At 36.5% G+C, this 16,299-nt stretch overlaps 1 protein-coding gene across 2 annotated transcripts; it reads left to right on the plus strand.

Moving 5' to 3' along the window:
- Window positions 1-142: 142 nt before the first annotated feature.
- On the plus strand, window positions 143-11,738 carry LOC135701773 (putative phosphatidate phosphatase). 2 transcript variants are annotated; one of them, XM_065222707.1, is made up of 6 exons: window positions 143-481; window positions 9,923-10,077; window positions 10,152-10,316; window positions 10,387-10,457; window positions 10,522-10,819; window positions 10,881-11,738. In XM_065222707.1, the coding sequence occupies exons 1-6, from the start codon at window positions 376-378 to the stop codon at window positions 11,019-11,021; spliced, it is 936 nt and encodes a 311-aa protein (XP_065078779.1). In that variant the 5' UTR covers window positions 143-375; the 3' UTR covers window positions 11,022-11,738. The 2 variants fall into 2 exon arrangements, with proteins under 2 accessions (XP_065078779.1, XP_065078780.1); XM_065222708.1 differs by lacking the exon at window positions 143-481 and adding an exon at window positions 4,720-5,220 and having other exon boundaries at window positions 10,881-11,737.
- The last annotated feature ends 4,561 nt before the right edge of the window (window positions 11,739-16,299 follow it).

The following is a 16,299-nucleotide window of genomic DNA, read 5'->3' on the forward strand; positions in this document are numbered from 1 at the left end:
CTTTGTTCCATTCATGATTCTCACATCAACAACTACTTATAGTAACTGTACATGCAATGTACTCTGTCCAAACAACGGTATTTTGTCAAACACACAACCAACGTAATCAGCTGTCAAATTTCATTCATAGATTGCCAAAGGATCAGCCGTGTAGCGCTGGTTGACGCTTATTGGAACAGTGAAATTTGCAAGTAGTTTTGCGAATGGGAAAGTAATTCAATTAGAATCACTGCCATCGCTTCACGGAACGACCGAAAATAATTATTTGCAACTCAAATCTTATATAACTCCGAACGTATTCGTTATATTATTCAACTACTTAGTTCAACTAGAAAGAACAATACAATTTATAGTGAAACAATCGGGTTAAACGAGATGCGAAAAGAAGTGTCCTATTCAACGATATTGGATGGCGTGATGAATAGCCGAACGCTGCGAATAGTTCGCCGGATTGTTACGCTTCGTCGGTTCGTGATCATACGTGAGTATTCCGATATTGGATGTGATCTCTTTAGCACTTACATTAGATAGACAGGTATTAATAGTTAACGTTCCAACGTTAAGTAAAGGAGACATATTCTTGGTATTTGCTGTCATTTCAGTTTAATTTGTTTTCATAAAATAATTACATTTCGTAAGTCCCCCCAGGAATTCATATAAAACATGAAGCAGTTATACGTCTACCGACAGCTCAGGTGCCGAGCTTTCCATATAGAAGATAACAATTTAAATTTAAAAAATATCGTGGCAATACTTAGATTTTAAATTAAGTCATTTCCATCAAATAGTATAAAAATTACTGAAACAAGTCATGGTATGACACATTTTAACCAAGGCGATAGTGATAGCAGACCCACGCAATGAACATGGACAATGAACAAAACATAAATTAATCACGACACCTTGAAGAAGAAGAACCACGCTACGACACCGGACCACGAGTAAGGAACTCAGGAGATTTTGTTAATTTGTTACAATGATATAACCAACACTAGGAGGGCCACTGATTTGAAGCCCTCTCCTCTTTTAAAGAGGTGAACCAGCCTCTGGCTGAAAGGCTCCATAATAATAATACTAAAAAATCATGGTTACGTTTCTGATAGGTTCTTAAGAACATATTATGTAATTTTTCTAATAAATAATTTACCATGCAATTTTATACGATATTTGTATTTTTGAGCAACTGCAGATTTATTTGGATTAAAATATTTCCTTTCGATTAGCTTTATAAGGTTAAGCATCCATATCACGTTGGTAGAATTTAATTTAAAATAATAAGTTTATTCGGATTAATAAATATCATGCACTAATTAAAAAAACACCTAGGTTATAGGTTTGAAGCATAGCGGTGAATTAATGAAGATTGTTACTTTCTTTTTAAAAAATCAGACACTGAACATTTCACAGGCATCAGTTTCACCAATTCGCCCATATACCGTGGCATCACCGACGAACCAACGCTCATACAAGCTACCTTCAGAATCTTGCCCAAGCCGCCATATTAAAAATACGTTAAACACTACCGCCATCTACTCGTCGGTGGTGATATGCCCTATTACCGTGGGGTAAAGAACTCTTCAAGTTTAAAATGCTGAGATGTAAGTTTCTTTAAGCTTCATATTGTTTACTGTATACATTTTACCATAAAAATGTGATTTGCAATATTTTTACAACATGAATTATAATAAAAATTACAATGGTTAAACATATCATTGTACCTAATGCACTTTAAGATCAGCACTTAGAATCATCCCTATATTAAATAAACTGAGTGCATCGTGTGTTCAATTGATTCAGAATTTAAAACATACGTTTTATTAGAGCGACGCCGGTGGTGTAGTGGTGAGCGTGATTACCTCTCACCCCAGCAGGCCTGGGTTCAATCCCAGACGGCGCCGCCAGGATGTTCTGAGGCATAACATCTCATCTTCAGAAGGAGAAGTAAAGCCGTTGGTCCCCGGTTCATGAGTTGATGGGTCGATAGGTAGGGTCCAGGTGTGGGAGCTGCCTCCCTGGCAACGGTAACATTGGTGCTCAGCACAGAAAACAAGATCGATGGAAAACAAATCAAGGAAAAAAAAAACTTTCGCGAACTGGTTTTCGGTTTCGACCTCCATTTTGCACTTCTTTCTTCCATGGTCAGGCATACGGTGAGAATTGTTTTTATGTGTTCCTACATATAGTTTGTGAGGTACACATATTTCTCATATGTGAATCTATTGACATATATGTGTAGATTATAAATTTTATGTGTGGAGCGTTTTATGGAAATTATGTGTGAAATCACATAAATAAAATCTTGCTCCACCATTGGACGAATCAATGAAATTTTCCGCGTTACGTAATATTTGAACGGGACCCAATTGGGAAAAAAATATTGTAGTTTCACTGAAAGTAGGTCGATTTATCACAGAAATTTGACTCTTTCTGTAACTGTAACTCTGTCAATAGGGGATGGATTTTAATTCTAAACAAACAATTTTCTTCTATGTTTAGAAATGTTTCTACAAATCTGCTAAAATGTACATTTTATCAATTTTCAATTGGTCACTATTGAAAATTACACAATCGTCCAACTGTTGCAATGGTGATCAAAATTATCACCGATCGCAAAAATCGCTTTTCCTAACACAGCCGCCAAATATTGATATGGAGCACGTAATCCTACGTGAAATCTACGGTCGTATCTTGGATACAACCTCTTACTTTTTTTCAATATCTCTGTCTTATAAAGGACAATGAAGAAATTGCAATATCTTGAACATATAAAAAAATTTCTCATAATCTTGAATCTTGAAAAAATTTCAAAATCGTGTACTTATAAAAAAAAACTTTAAATCTTGAATCTTGAAAAAAAAATCTCATCATAGACACGTTATTTCGTCTTTTTGGCTATATACAGCTGAACAACGGCTATATCAGTGTTTGTAGGTTCTGATGAGCCCCGTATTTAGTCAAAAAGGCGATGATTGTTGTTGAGCATATAATCTCCCATTATGGTATTGGTTTAGTGATGTCTGGAACGTTTGAAAAGCCACCTATCGGCAAAACTTTGAAAATTATGTTTTTTATACAGTTTAAACTTCAACTCGGAAAACATTACTTTAAATAGGGGAAATGGCTCCAATGCTGGCCTATGGATCTAAGATTGGGCCCACCGCTAAAAATCTGCTATTTATCAATTTTATCTAGATGAACGCGTCATTGGGACGGTACCAATGGATATTTTTGGTCGCTATTAAAAATTGAGTCGATTGCTGAATTTATGTATGTTCCCAAATTAGTAGCATTTAGGCCGACATTACATCCATTTCCCCTGGGTAAATGTTGACCGATTTGGCACAAATTTTTAACAAAGCCTCAAGATTTCATTGAAAACAAGTGGTATTATGGCGAGGGGGAGGGTCATGTTTTAGTCACCCTGGCTTCTAACGTAAGAAAATGCTATATGTTTTGTTTACAAATCACATTAACTGCTAAATGTCAACGAATTTCAGTAAAATCACCATAGTTGTGCATATATTTCGAAAGCTCTGTCTTTCTGCAATTCGTTTAAAAATTATAAATTGGTTGAAACATTATTGAGTTACTCACATACCTAAAATCGGTTTTTAGCAACAACTTTAAATTTTTGGGGTGTTAGAACAATTTCAACTGTGATTTCATGGTGTAATCGACTAGACTAACAACCTACAATAGGTAAATTGAAAAGTTGTTTTTGTCGTGTAACACCGTGTAATAAACTTATCCAATAGTAAAATTTTGTACAAATTAAATAACCCAAAAATTTTTTTTTGCTTTATTATAGAGACTTTCAGCCTGTAGCTGGTTCGTCTCTTGCAAACCCAAAACTTGATAAATTCAAAAGCACATATCGCTGATTTTTTATATGTTGTGTAAAAACGCCTAAATTTTCAAGGAAAAATATAAAAACATACTGCGCCCTCTGTCAACATACCATGAAAACCATAATAACAAATACGATTGATGTTCTTCAAAAAGTATTTTTAATAACTTTTCCTTTGATAGGGGAAATGTCTCTAATTGTTGGCCTATGGATCTAAGATTGGGCCCATCGCTAAAAATCTGCTGTTTATCAATTTTATCTAGATGAACGCGTTATTGGGACGTTACTAATGGATATTTTTAGTTGCTATTGAAAATGGGGCCAAATTAGGGACACTTAGGCCGACATTACCTGCATTTCCCCTATTTTGATTTTTGAAATCGGTCCAGAGGTTCAAAAGTTATGAATTTTTGGAAAAATGTAATTTTTGAAAAAAAAAATTGAACCACCCTAACATGGAAATGGTACCACTATATATATGTTTTGTTATGGAATGGCTGTATAAGGGAATTCAAAATCCCAAGTTTGTCGAAATAAAATTAGAATTATTGTTCAACTTTGTACAATATAAGTTTCATATCATACACATCTTTCTTAATAAAAGCTAATACAGCACTGTTTAAGATAATACTGTCTTGAATTAGTCATAGGTTTAGACTATTTTTGAATATGTATGATAATGATGCAACATATTTTGTCTCATAGCATGTACCAAAAAACGATAAGAATATTCTTTTGCAAATATAGAGTAATCTCAGTGTCATTCATTATGATTCACTTTGCAGTTTTCTGCCACGGATTTATCACACCGATCTTACGTGTCAGGAGATAGAAAGAGAGTGAGCAGCTTCTAGAGCAGCTCAGTATAAATTCTGATTGCAAGCTAACCGGTGGTGAGGGTTGTTTCGCACTTGTTGCGTCTAGTTGTGTATTGCATCTGTGTAGGGTTTCGGTGAATGTCGTTTTGAAAATTACGTTATCATTTGCAATAGAGTGCCGATGCTGGATGAATAGTACTGGTTCTGCTTCTTTGCTCTGAGCCTTTTGTTTGAATTCGGGATTAAATTGCAAAAAGCATTCATAGAGATTGCTAGTGGAAAAACATCGTGTTTAAGTGTTGCTCGTTGACTCGGTGTCATAATCGTGAACACAGTTCTCCTCGCGGGTGCCATACAAATAGTGAAATTTGGAGAGTGTATTGATAGACTTAGTTGTTATTCCATCAACGAATAGAATTGTTAAATTTGTTAAGAAACCTGACAGTGATACTAAAGAAGCCGGTGATATGGATACTGAATCGCTGAAAATTTTAACCAAACCAAAAACAAAATTTGAATGGCCCATAATCTTTGATGCAACAGTCACGATTACAGGTAATATCACTATGCTCATGTTTTTAAGTATACCTCTCCCACCTTCCGTCACGTTTTTCCTATTCCTTATGCATTGCTTGATACAAAAACTTACACCCCCTCCCCCCTTAGAGCGTGACATAATATATGCATCACCCCCGTATACTGAACGGAATCTTCAAAACAACTATCTTACCAAACAATCTGTACAGTATAGTGTATTGAGAAAAAGCTTCAGTCACTCTACACCTTAAGTGTTTTAGTTGGAAGCTTATCTTTCCTTTACTGATTACACACATCAACCACAATCGTGAAATATGCTATAAGGGAAATGGATGTAATGTCGGCCTAAATGACCCTAATTTGGGCCCATACATAAATTCAGCAATTGACTAAAAATATCCATTAAAGTTCATCTAGATAAAATTGATAAATAGCAGATTTTTATCGATGGGCCCAATTCTAGATCCATAGGCCAACGCCATTTCCCCTATATGAAACATGTTATAAGCTGATATGCAATTTGTGTGACTTATGGTGTATGGCCTTTTTTTCAATCTATTTAATACCTATGCTAGAAGTATCGTTTTCGTTTAACCGAGTGCAATACCATGTTCCGCAGATAACTCGCGATTTTTTTTCACAAAGTAACGTCTGTTTGTCTGTGTTTTAACCAAGTACACTGAAACAAAATTCAATGGAAAAAAAATACTATATTGCTGGTTTAAATTAAATACCTTCACCAATAGATTTGTGCAGAAAACAATTTCATTTCATTTTACTATTATTTCTAACAAAATTACTATGCATTTTGAGCAAGCATAGTAGTTTTGCCAGAATCATAGTAAATTTGTTAGCATTCATAGTCAACTATACAGAATTCATAGTAGATTTGACGGTAATAAGCGTGATTATATTGAAAATAAGTGTTTTCTGCAAAATAGTAGGAATTCCTAACTATGGTCCTTGTTTCAGTGTAGTCATTCAAATCAAGCGGTGTTTTCGGAAAGAGATATTGATGATTGCATCTGAAACTGGAATGCCTCAAAAATGCAAAAAGTGTGATTAAAGTGCGCGTTTCCGTCAAATCATGTTGGTGTCTTCAGAGCACTTATTCATTATAAGGAATAGGTGCTCCAAAGACACCAAAACGATTTTAATAAGTGAAAATGCACGTAAAATGCGCAATATTTATCACACAGTAATCTAGCATCTCTTTTGCAGCAATATGCTGCACAAAAATTTAAAAAAATATGGCTTGAATACCAATTGCAAGTTGAGTATTTTTGTCGATTAACTTTAACATGATAATATTTATTTTTAATATTTTTACTTTTAATTTAATTTGATCGTATTGGAGTATTTTCCTAAAGTTTCACGCCGTCTTTGCTTTACTCATAGTGTCATAGCACCCAGTTTAATGGGACCATCTCGAAGAAACTTAATTCTCCTCTACCAGGGGAACAGTTTAAATAGATGTTAATATATTTAAGCATTTAAGCAGTTTCGCGGGGGAATAATATTGCGGCACGCTATGTCTAAAGGAACTTTTTTTGCAACTTTACCTGTACCTCAGTTTTTGTCTTCTCTCTAACAATGAAATCTCTTAAGGTTCTTGAGATTTTTGAGAAAAGTGTTTTGAAGTTTACATAGCCCTTGAAACTATAGAGACTATTGACGATATAGACTTTTACAGATCGAAGCAAATTCAGCTGAAAATAATTCAAAAGGGGATTTAAGTAGTCAAAATACTGAGTTTCAGTGGTATAGTAAGATTCCTCTTACGGCGCCGTAAGATTTCGTGAGAATTAAATAACTATGCAACATTTTTACTATCTGAATTTACTATTATTATCAATTCCATCTGTTTCATCCATTATTATCAATCCTTACATAAATATCTAATATTTAATAATGATAAAATAAAGTTGGTGCTGTCAAGACAAGGAGATTAATTCAAATGAGCACTTTTATACGATACCACCGCTTTGAACCAGTTCTCGGCGCATTTAACATGATTTTCTGCTACTTTATAGTTACTCCATGTGCGGGCAAAATCATGATGAACAGCATCGGTTGTTAAACCTGGTTAAGCCTTTTCCTGTACTTTTGAAAAAATCACTTATGCGATATTTTACAATATGGAATTTCGGGGTTACTGGAAGGTTTGCGGTAGACCAACGTTCACAAAAAAACAAAGATCTTTGTACTTTTTAAACATATTCTGAGTTCATCACCAGAGCAATGTCCATCTTGTCCAAAACCTTTAGCTGGCGATCTAAAATGCATCATTCTAAAACTGCACGTTTAAGAAGCAATGAGCACTGCTTATAATCGCATATCAGTCCCATACGGAAAAATTCATTGAATTTCAGGATCCCTAGTAGCACACTTGTCACAAACCGGTTGAATTAACTGCTATATGACTCATTTTAGTCACAATCAAGTTGCTGTAAGTTTGTGTAACTGAACTGTGCTACTTGGGATGGGACTGATATGCCATTATACTGCCGGTAATTGCAAGTCAGTCCCATCTGCAGTTTTTTTTTTTATCAATTTTGAGTTAGCATCATTATTCAGTTTATTTTTCTATGTTTTTAGATGTTCTATTGAAAAAAGGTGGTTTGTTCAAGAAAAATGGAATATGGACCACAAAAGATCATCCGGCACAGAAATCCGCCTGCTGCAACCAGAGAGTCACATCGATCTTCTTACTTTTTGGGGACCTTTACTCAGACACCCTTCATACAACCGGCCGCCAAAGTCGCGTTAGTTTGATTTGTATAGGTTCTATTATTTCGACAATGTACTGTACATGAGGCTTTTAATTTTGGCCTATAGAGGAACTATGGACATTATGTACACCCTAAGGATTTTGCCAAGTTTGACTTGATAGGAATCAACATATCGCTATGTGTTATTTACTACACATTTTGTCACTAATTTAGCAAACAGTTGCACATTGAAGCAGTTTTTTTTTTTCTTTATTTGTTTTCCGTCGATGTACTGAGTACCAATGCTACCGACACCAGGGAGGCAGCTCCCACACCTGGACCCTACCCTATCGACCCATCAACTCATGACCAACGGGGACCACGGGGACCAACGGCTTTACTTCTCCTTCCGAAGGAAGACGTGATCAGAGATGTTATGCCTCAGAAAATCCCGGTGGCATCAACTGGAATTGAAACCAGGTCTTTTGGGGTGAGAGGCAATGACGCTTACCACTACACCACCGGCACCGCTATTGAAGCAAATTTAAAAAATAACCTTTTTCTTCTTAAAAAACGATTTGAAAATTTGTTGCATAACACTGACAGCTACCGGGGCAAAATGGATACCTTCGGTCTACCCCAACTGGAGAAGATATCAGGCGTAACATTTGATAACGGCACAAAAGCTTTTGTAAACAAACTTTGTTAGGTCCTTTGCACGTGAACCAAAGTACGCCCACGCAAACCAATACCACTTTCGGAAAGGTGAGAGTTGCCCCTACTCGTTGTTGGTTCGCGTACAAAGGGCCTTACAAAGTTTGTTTACAAAAGCTTTTGAGCCTTTATCAAATGTTACGCCTGATATTTTATCGTAAGTTTTTGATTATTTTAATGTACCCTCAAAAATTAATCAACAATATATGTGGGAACAACAAAAACAATTGAATATTCCACAAGATACGATAATATTGCTGTCTAATTACCGTCATCTGCTCGCTACACCTTATTTGATGATACGAAAATAATTTTTCAGCACACAGCAAGCCTTTGCGTTTTTTTTTCAAGAATTTATGGTGGTTAGGAATATATTGAAATTAGTTCACTCGTTAAATTACTCATTTAGCGGCGCCGGTGGTGTAGTGGTAAGCGTGATTGCCTCTCACCCCAGCAGGCCTGGGTTCAATCCCAGTCGGCGCCGCCGGGATGTTCTGAGGCATAACATCTCTGATCACGGGGAAGTAAAGCCGTTGGTCCCCGGTTCATGAGTTGATGGGTCGATAGGTAGGGTCCAGGTGTGGGAGCTGCCTTCCTGGCATCGGTAGCATTGGTGCTCAGCACGGAAAACAAGATCGACGGTAAACAAATCAAAAAAAAAAAAAAAAAAAAAAAAAAAAAAAATACTCATTCAGCAGAGAAATTAAATATCTGTTGCATCTAAATTGAAAAAAAAAATGTTGATGTTTTGGAAAATATAGTGGGTGTCCAATCTGCCCGGGTGTTCACAATGCCCCTATTTACTATACTGTAAAAAATGACAAAAGCGCCTTTATATGGTAAGTTTTCTTAGTAGACCGATAAAATGCACAGCTTTGCCGACGAACCCACCCTTCTAGGACTTTTCGTTCAACAGCTAGATTCGAGCGCCACCTATGCGGCAGGAATACTAACTAATCAGAAATCACCAAAAGTTGGCCCTTAATAAACTGAGCAACTTTGAAGAAGACTGCAAATCTGTAGCATACACACCCACGGCGCTAGAGATTTTGGCTACGCTACCGTGTTCATTACCGCACTACCGCACTCATCAAACTTTCACCAGGTTTTATCCGTGATCCACTCTTTTCTCTGGGATTCCAGATTGTTCTCAAAGAATGAAAGATTATTCGAAGAAAAATCACCAATATCGGGGATGCTTAAAGTTAATTTCACACGGAACATTGACTCTTTTTCGTGGCTAATATTTACTAATTACCTACAACTAATGATTCACTCTTCATTTTAATTTGCAGTTGTGACTTTCATTGCCATCAGTGAATTCGGACTATTTCCACAATTAGTCAAACGGGGATATTTCTGCGATGACAGGTCCATCCAGCATCCATTTAATGGAGATACTGTAGCCACCAGTGTGTTACTAATCAGCGGAATTATACCTCTCTTTTTGGTAAGTATTGCTCCTAGTATTTGTCTAGCGAATTACTACAATACAATTTATCATATCTAAACATTCCAATTTAGATTTGGATAACAGAACTATTATTTTATACACCACCTTCAACCCTGTGTGCCAGAACCGACGGATTGAGCACTCGTTGCTCTAACACGTGGCACAAATGTTGGTACTGGTTTAAGAAGTATGGTCGGGGGTTGGTAATTAAGCTTTTGATAGTGGACATTCTGAAGGTATAATATATATATGGTGTTCTAAATGCATCGCGACTTTTAAACTAAGGTACATTATTAACGTTTATAGATCTTCTCTGGTGAACATAGGCCGCATTTCATTGATACGTGTAGACCGGACGTTATCTGCGAAGGAAATGAGTAAGTTTTGATAGCTTTTGGCATACCAAATTTAAGTAAACTAATAGATATGATCCCATCTCAGATATGTTTCTACTTACGTGTGTACAAACACTGACTATCGGCCGTACTTCATTCGAGATGCCAGCAAATCGTTTCCCTCCGGGCATTCCTCTGTGAGCGTGTATGCGTCAATTTTCATGATCTGGTACTTGCAGAAACGGATCCCGAAGGTGCGTTCCGTGATGGCTCTTCCATTGTGCCAAATCTTGGTAGCTATTTGGGGAATATTTTGTTCAATGTCACGCATAATAGATAATCGTCATCATTGGTGGGACGTCCTTGCTGGCTCGATTATTGGAGCAGGCGCTGCTGCTCTAACGGTAAGTCATAGTTTCGTATAAAAATAAATCAAAAGATTTCAATTTATGTTCGATATTTCAGTGCATGTTCAGTTGTCATAACTTCGACAGAACAAAATTAAAGGCCAGTCAAACAACGTATAAGGAACACGATATCAATCTAGTAGCAAATAACATACACTACATGACGACCAACGGTCTGAACAGTACCATCAGTTCTTAAAAAATAATCGTCATTCCTATTAATCAGCGATGGATTAAAAATCACACTTAAAAATAACTAAATGGAATGTGCAGGTTAGAAAGTGAAATGTTGTCACCGAATTTACACAAATCTAGGATTATAAGAAGCAAAAGTTCAAATTGTGATTAACATTTTTTCAAACGTATTACCGATGATGTATTGTGATATTAGAACTAGACAGGTGGAGATTTGACAATCAAGCAAAAGAAGATAAAACCATGTACTAAAGATGCCGCTAATCACTGAAGAAGTATTATAACAAACAACATAATGCAGTTGCAATGCCAGCGTGCTGTAACATAAAACCCCAGCATTCAACTCGTTTCGTCGTCGTAGCTATTTATAGTGAATAGAAGAAATGAAATTGTGAAGTTAAGCTAAAAGAAGATTAGTATATTGCTTGCACAGTCTAGGAGAGTAGAGGAATAACCGGTTGCGCTACGCAGGTCGTGTGATGTGACGAAAGTAAGATGTAGATCGAGAAGTGTTGTTTACATGTGGCATGGAAACCATGCTGATTTTACGCTTTAAGCTAATTGAAGATTTCAGATGTAGTCAAAGCACGTGTCAGTTGTAAGCAAGATATAATCTTTGAACGTTTTGTCATCCCAATCCTATCTAGGTACGATCTTAGTGTGCAGATTAAAAATTGCATGATGACACTGTCAACTATTATTAAGTAGAAAAATGGTTTTAATAAAACAATCATATATATTTTAAACAAAAAACGTTAAAACTAATCATCCGAATTGGTTGTTTCAAACACTTCGGGCCCCATATCTAAATCACACTTTCCACTATTATCCAATATATCTGACAATTTTCAACGGATTTCTGATGTTGTGTCTTGTTGAAAAGGGCACGCATTGGTGGTATTGGTTTTATTTTATTTATTTTTTTTAGTTCAACTGATCATGATAAGGGGTTTGGCGGTTAATTCCTTAAATTCCGGATTAATTTTTGTCAAATCGATAGTAAGTTTTGGCCAATGAGAGTAAAGGTCCACCCAAATTTTCCTTGCTTTTCCAGGAAAAACAGCTTGAATATGACGAAAATCGTCGAAAATTTAACACAGTCCAGGAGTATACTAATACAGCGGTTCTCAATTTTTTTTCGATTGCGACACAGGAATTGTATAAGCTTAGGAATTTAGGAATTGTATAAGCTCGCTACCGGCCAATATTAAATGCAGGTGTAATTAGGCAAAATTAGTCTAGTCTAGTCTACACATACACAGCCAGTACTTGAAAGAATCCTGGAAAATGATACATCTATCATTTTTCTTGTCATTATTAATGCCTGCTGCACATCAAGGATGTGAAACAAACAATAAAGCGGCCAGGCCTACTGTGTAGCGTTTAGTTAATTTTTGTGGAAGTGAATGTTTACCATGTCTACTTAATAAGTATAGACAGTGGTTAACATTTAATCCACAGGTAATCAAAGAGCGGGGACATACCGTACCAACCGCTCCGTATGCAGGATTTGAAAATAGGCTATATAAATCGTTGGGAGTGACAGAGCTAAGAAAGTTAATGTACACTCCTTGGTTGTCCGATCTCCTGGGATGGAACACAGGTATTTACCCCTTGTGTTCGAGCGTACAGTCCTCCCTCCGTACAAGCGTGGACGGCACCGCCCACCCAGTTCCATCCCTCAATCGATCCAGCCGACCTCAGTCGAAGGACAACAGAGAGCGGTGTGCTTACGTAACCTATACGGAGGGAATGCTGTATTCGCCTAGGTTATAGCGCCCTTGCTCGCTACCATTTTCTTCTAGCGGTTGGGACCTGAGCACTAACTCTTGTCCTAGCCCTATATGGCATATGGTTATAGCGCCATTACTCGCTTTCTGAAAAGAGAAGAAGGGAAGGGAAGGGAAGGAGAGGAAAAGGACTAGGGAAAAGGAAATGATGGAATTCCTTTCCTCATTAGTATTTGTATCGTCAACTTTTATGAAAACTATATAAATCATTTTTCCTTGGTCAGAGGTATTATTACGACATTTGAATAAGATTGTCTTATCATTTGTTATTCAAAATTTAATGTTATAATGATCAACATAGCTTTGGATTATCCAATATAAATCGGTAACACTGTCCTGCAACCGATGATTTTTCAGGTGTAATTAGGCAAAATTATGTTAAAAAGTCATGATATTTTAACGGCTTGAAACGCCAAAACGCCCAAAACTTGCATAGAAAGATAAAATAGCTAGACTCGACAAAATTATGGTTAATCGACAAAAAATAAATACAAAAATGGCCTCAAATGTTCAAAAATTATCTGATGACTCTGAAAGAGCGGTCTAAACGCATGAGTAGTATACAAAAATCTACTGTAAAACTAGTGGCGTCCCGTAACCTCACTTTTTACCTGAGCACCAATTTTCAAAATCAGATTTTTGCCAATTCATACTCGAATCGCTTGAAAAATACACTTCATATTCTAATTTACTCGATATCTATCCATTGCAAGCAATATTTTGATAATTGTTTATGTTTTGGGAGTTGGTGCACAGGTAGATTGAGGTTATGGAAGCGCTACTGGTTAAAACTACAGTCAACTCTCCATAACTCGATGTCCACTAACTCGATATCGAGTTATAGAGCCATAGTAAAAATTAATTTCATGGTTATTGGGATAGCGATTGTGTATGGGATTGTTATTCTATAACTCGATAATTCTATAACTCGATGGTCCTTTGAATAACGAGTTGTAGAAAGTTGACTATAATTATAAAACCACCTCATAACGTTGTTAAAACACCGAGTCAAGACCTACTTCTAATGCCAGTATGACCATTAAAAACAGCCAAAAATCGCGAAAAAGTCCTCAAAACGCTAAAATGGCTTAGAAACGTCAATATACCCTAAACAAGATAAAAACGGCGTAGAATTGCAATATAAATTGGTCTACAAATCTTATCAACAGCTTGAAAATGATAATTCTTATAATAATCATGACACGTTAAAATGGCCCTAAAATACCCAAAAATGGTCCAAATATGTCCAAATGGCCTAGACTTTCCAAACTGGCTGCATAATGCCAAAATGGCTTTGAAACTGATTATCTCTGCATAATTTTATAATCAGATTCATGCTGCTAGCAATTTAAAAAAAACCTATGATCAACAATCTAAATAGACAGAGTGAAATCCCCACCAAAATTTTTAACTGATTAAAACTTGGAAAAGCTATCTTCTAACTGAATATGATTATTTTTGGCTGCACAAACTTTTATTCAGCTTTTAATGTTTATTGGGATATCTCTCAATTTTCCTCTCGAAGTAACATAAAAACACTTTGAATGTAACAACTCAAGGCGGGAGTAGCCCTCAACAATGCTGATGATGGTACATCACGCAACAACCACCCTACTGCTTTCTCTCTGAGATGACTAAGTTGGTCATGACGAGAGGAGCAACACAGGAGCAATAGTTGAGTAAAGAAGAATTGCATTATAACACACCATCGACTGAAAATGATTTCGGCAACGTGGGGCTTTAGGTAGTGCTGAAACATCGCTAGAACTATTCCACAGCCACAGACAGTATATGAGCAAGTCAAGCGCACACTTTTTTGCCTGTAGACGTGAAGACATACTTTAAATCTCCGCGTACATCGAACGGGTTAGGCAAAGAAGTATGTGTTTGACTTGTCCGTCGAATTAATGGCCCTTCGCCTAGCCCTTCGCTTATTTTCCACTTCTATTGAATTTTCATACTGCCGTACTTTAACGGAAGTATCTACCTACCCTCTTCTAAGACCATTCTCTAGCTAATAAATTATCACACTAAAGCTTCATGTTAGATAGCATTTCCAACCAACTCTAGATTTTTAAGACGTTTATATTACTTGACTAGCCCCCGAGGGGGACGACTCTATCTACGCTGCAGGAAAGATTGTGTTGAGTTGTTGCTAGCTGCTCGTACGCTGAGTAGATAGAAAGAAGATTGATGACGATTCTGAAGATTTCCTGCAAAAAGATGATGCGCGATGCAAGTAGATGCGAGAAATGCAAGAAGATTTTTCGAAGGTTGATTCGCTAGTGTGAGATGTTTTGAGTATCTAAAATTGAGATTTAGATGTGTCGCCCCCCCTCGCTAGCCCCATTGGTCCCAAGTACACTCAGGTCTTTTTTTACACGGTGGATACGTACCGTGTAGAAAAAACCTACGAAATTTCGATTTTTCACATGTTTAAATGTTTAAAAAAAATCGGATTTTGATGCAATTTGTAATTATAGCATGCTATGGTTCATATAGACATATTTAAAAAAATTCTGCATTTACACCAAAAATTGTGTTTTTTTTAAATACGCCATTCAATTACCTATAGCTTGAAACGGATAATGTGATTGGAATCAAGTCGATAGGTTGTATCGTTGTCGAGAAATCGTTAAAAACGTACCGTGTAAATCGCGAAAAACCGTGTAAAAATAACCGTGTAAAAAAACCGCGTAAAAGACTTCAGTGTACATCAATAAGCATATCCCATTCTCGTACTATAATCTGTCAAAGTTTGTGTTTGTTTTGATTCGCCTTATAAATTGACAAAGTTTAATGAGGGATTCGTGGATTTTCTTATGGTCTAGTACTTCCTGAGGCAACAGATTGAGCACAGACAAACAGACATAACACTCGCAAGATGTTCATCGAACAAGCATTTACCGGTCAATTTAAAAGTATCTTAGTTGGTAGTACCGCCACCTGTGGCGCGCATTGTCAATTCCCTTCCGTTTGACGTTTTCACACTACCGCCATCTGTTCAGCGTACTACCCACCATAGTGTACTCAGCAGATGGCGGATATGTTTTAGCGACGATGTTTTACAGTGAGAAATATTCAATGTGTTATGTCTGTTTGTCTGTGGATTGAGCATATTTCTTCGGGGGTCTATGGTATTATGGAGGAATTTATAATAGAATTGAATTTTTTAGATGCTGGACACAGAAAAACGATCAAGATTCAAGGTTTGGGAAAAAAGAAATAGAAAATCTGAGGCTTTGATTTTTTAGGATTTCAATTTTAGAAAATTAAATGATCCTGTATTTAGAAAAACCTTCAAGGTTCAGGGTGCCTTTTTTAAATTAAATATGCCAGGCATGGAGGGGGGAGAAGGAGGAGAAGGTTATGGAACGTGAGAAATTTTCAAATTCCAAAACTAACAAAAATGTTTGAAATGCCGAACTTTGAAATTAAACATGTAAATTATCCGAAAAGCTCTAGCAAAACCTGAAAAACTATGGAATTTTT

This window comes from Ochlerotatus camptorhynchus, unplaced genomic scaffold, assembly GCF_037179485.1.
Source record: "Ochlerotatus camptorhynchus isolate MF236.1 unplaced genomic scaffold, CSIRO-AGI_Acam_v1.1 ptg000176l, whole genome shotgun sequence".
Taxonomy (NCBI): Eukaryota; Metazoa; Arthropoda; class Insecta; order Diptera; family Culicidae; genus Ochlerotatus; species Ochlerotatus camptorhynchus.

Excerpts from the sequence above, each read along its gene's own strand:
- LOC135701773 (XM_065222707.1), top strand. The coding sequence starts at position 376 with ATGCGAAAAGAAGTGTCCTATTCAACGATATTGGATGGCGTGATGAAT. Across the intron at positions 10,317-10,386 it reads TGATAGTGGACATTCTGAAG|ATCTTCTCTGGTGAACATAG; the intron begins GTATAATATATA and ends TAACGTTTATAG. Across the intron at positions 10,820-10,880 it reads CAGGCGCTGCTGCTCTAACG|TGCATGTTCAGTTGTCATAA; the intron begins GTAAGTCATAGT and ends TCGATATTTCAG.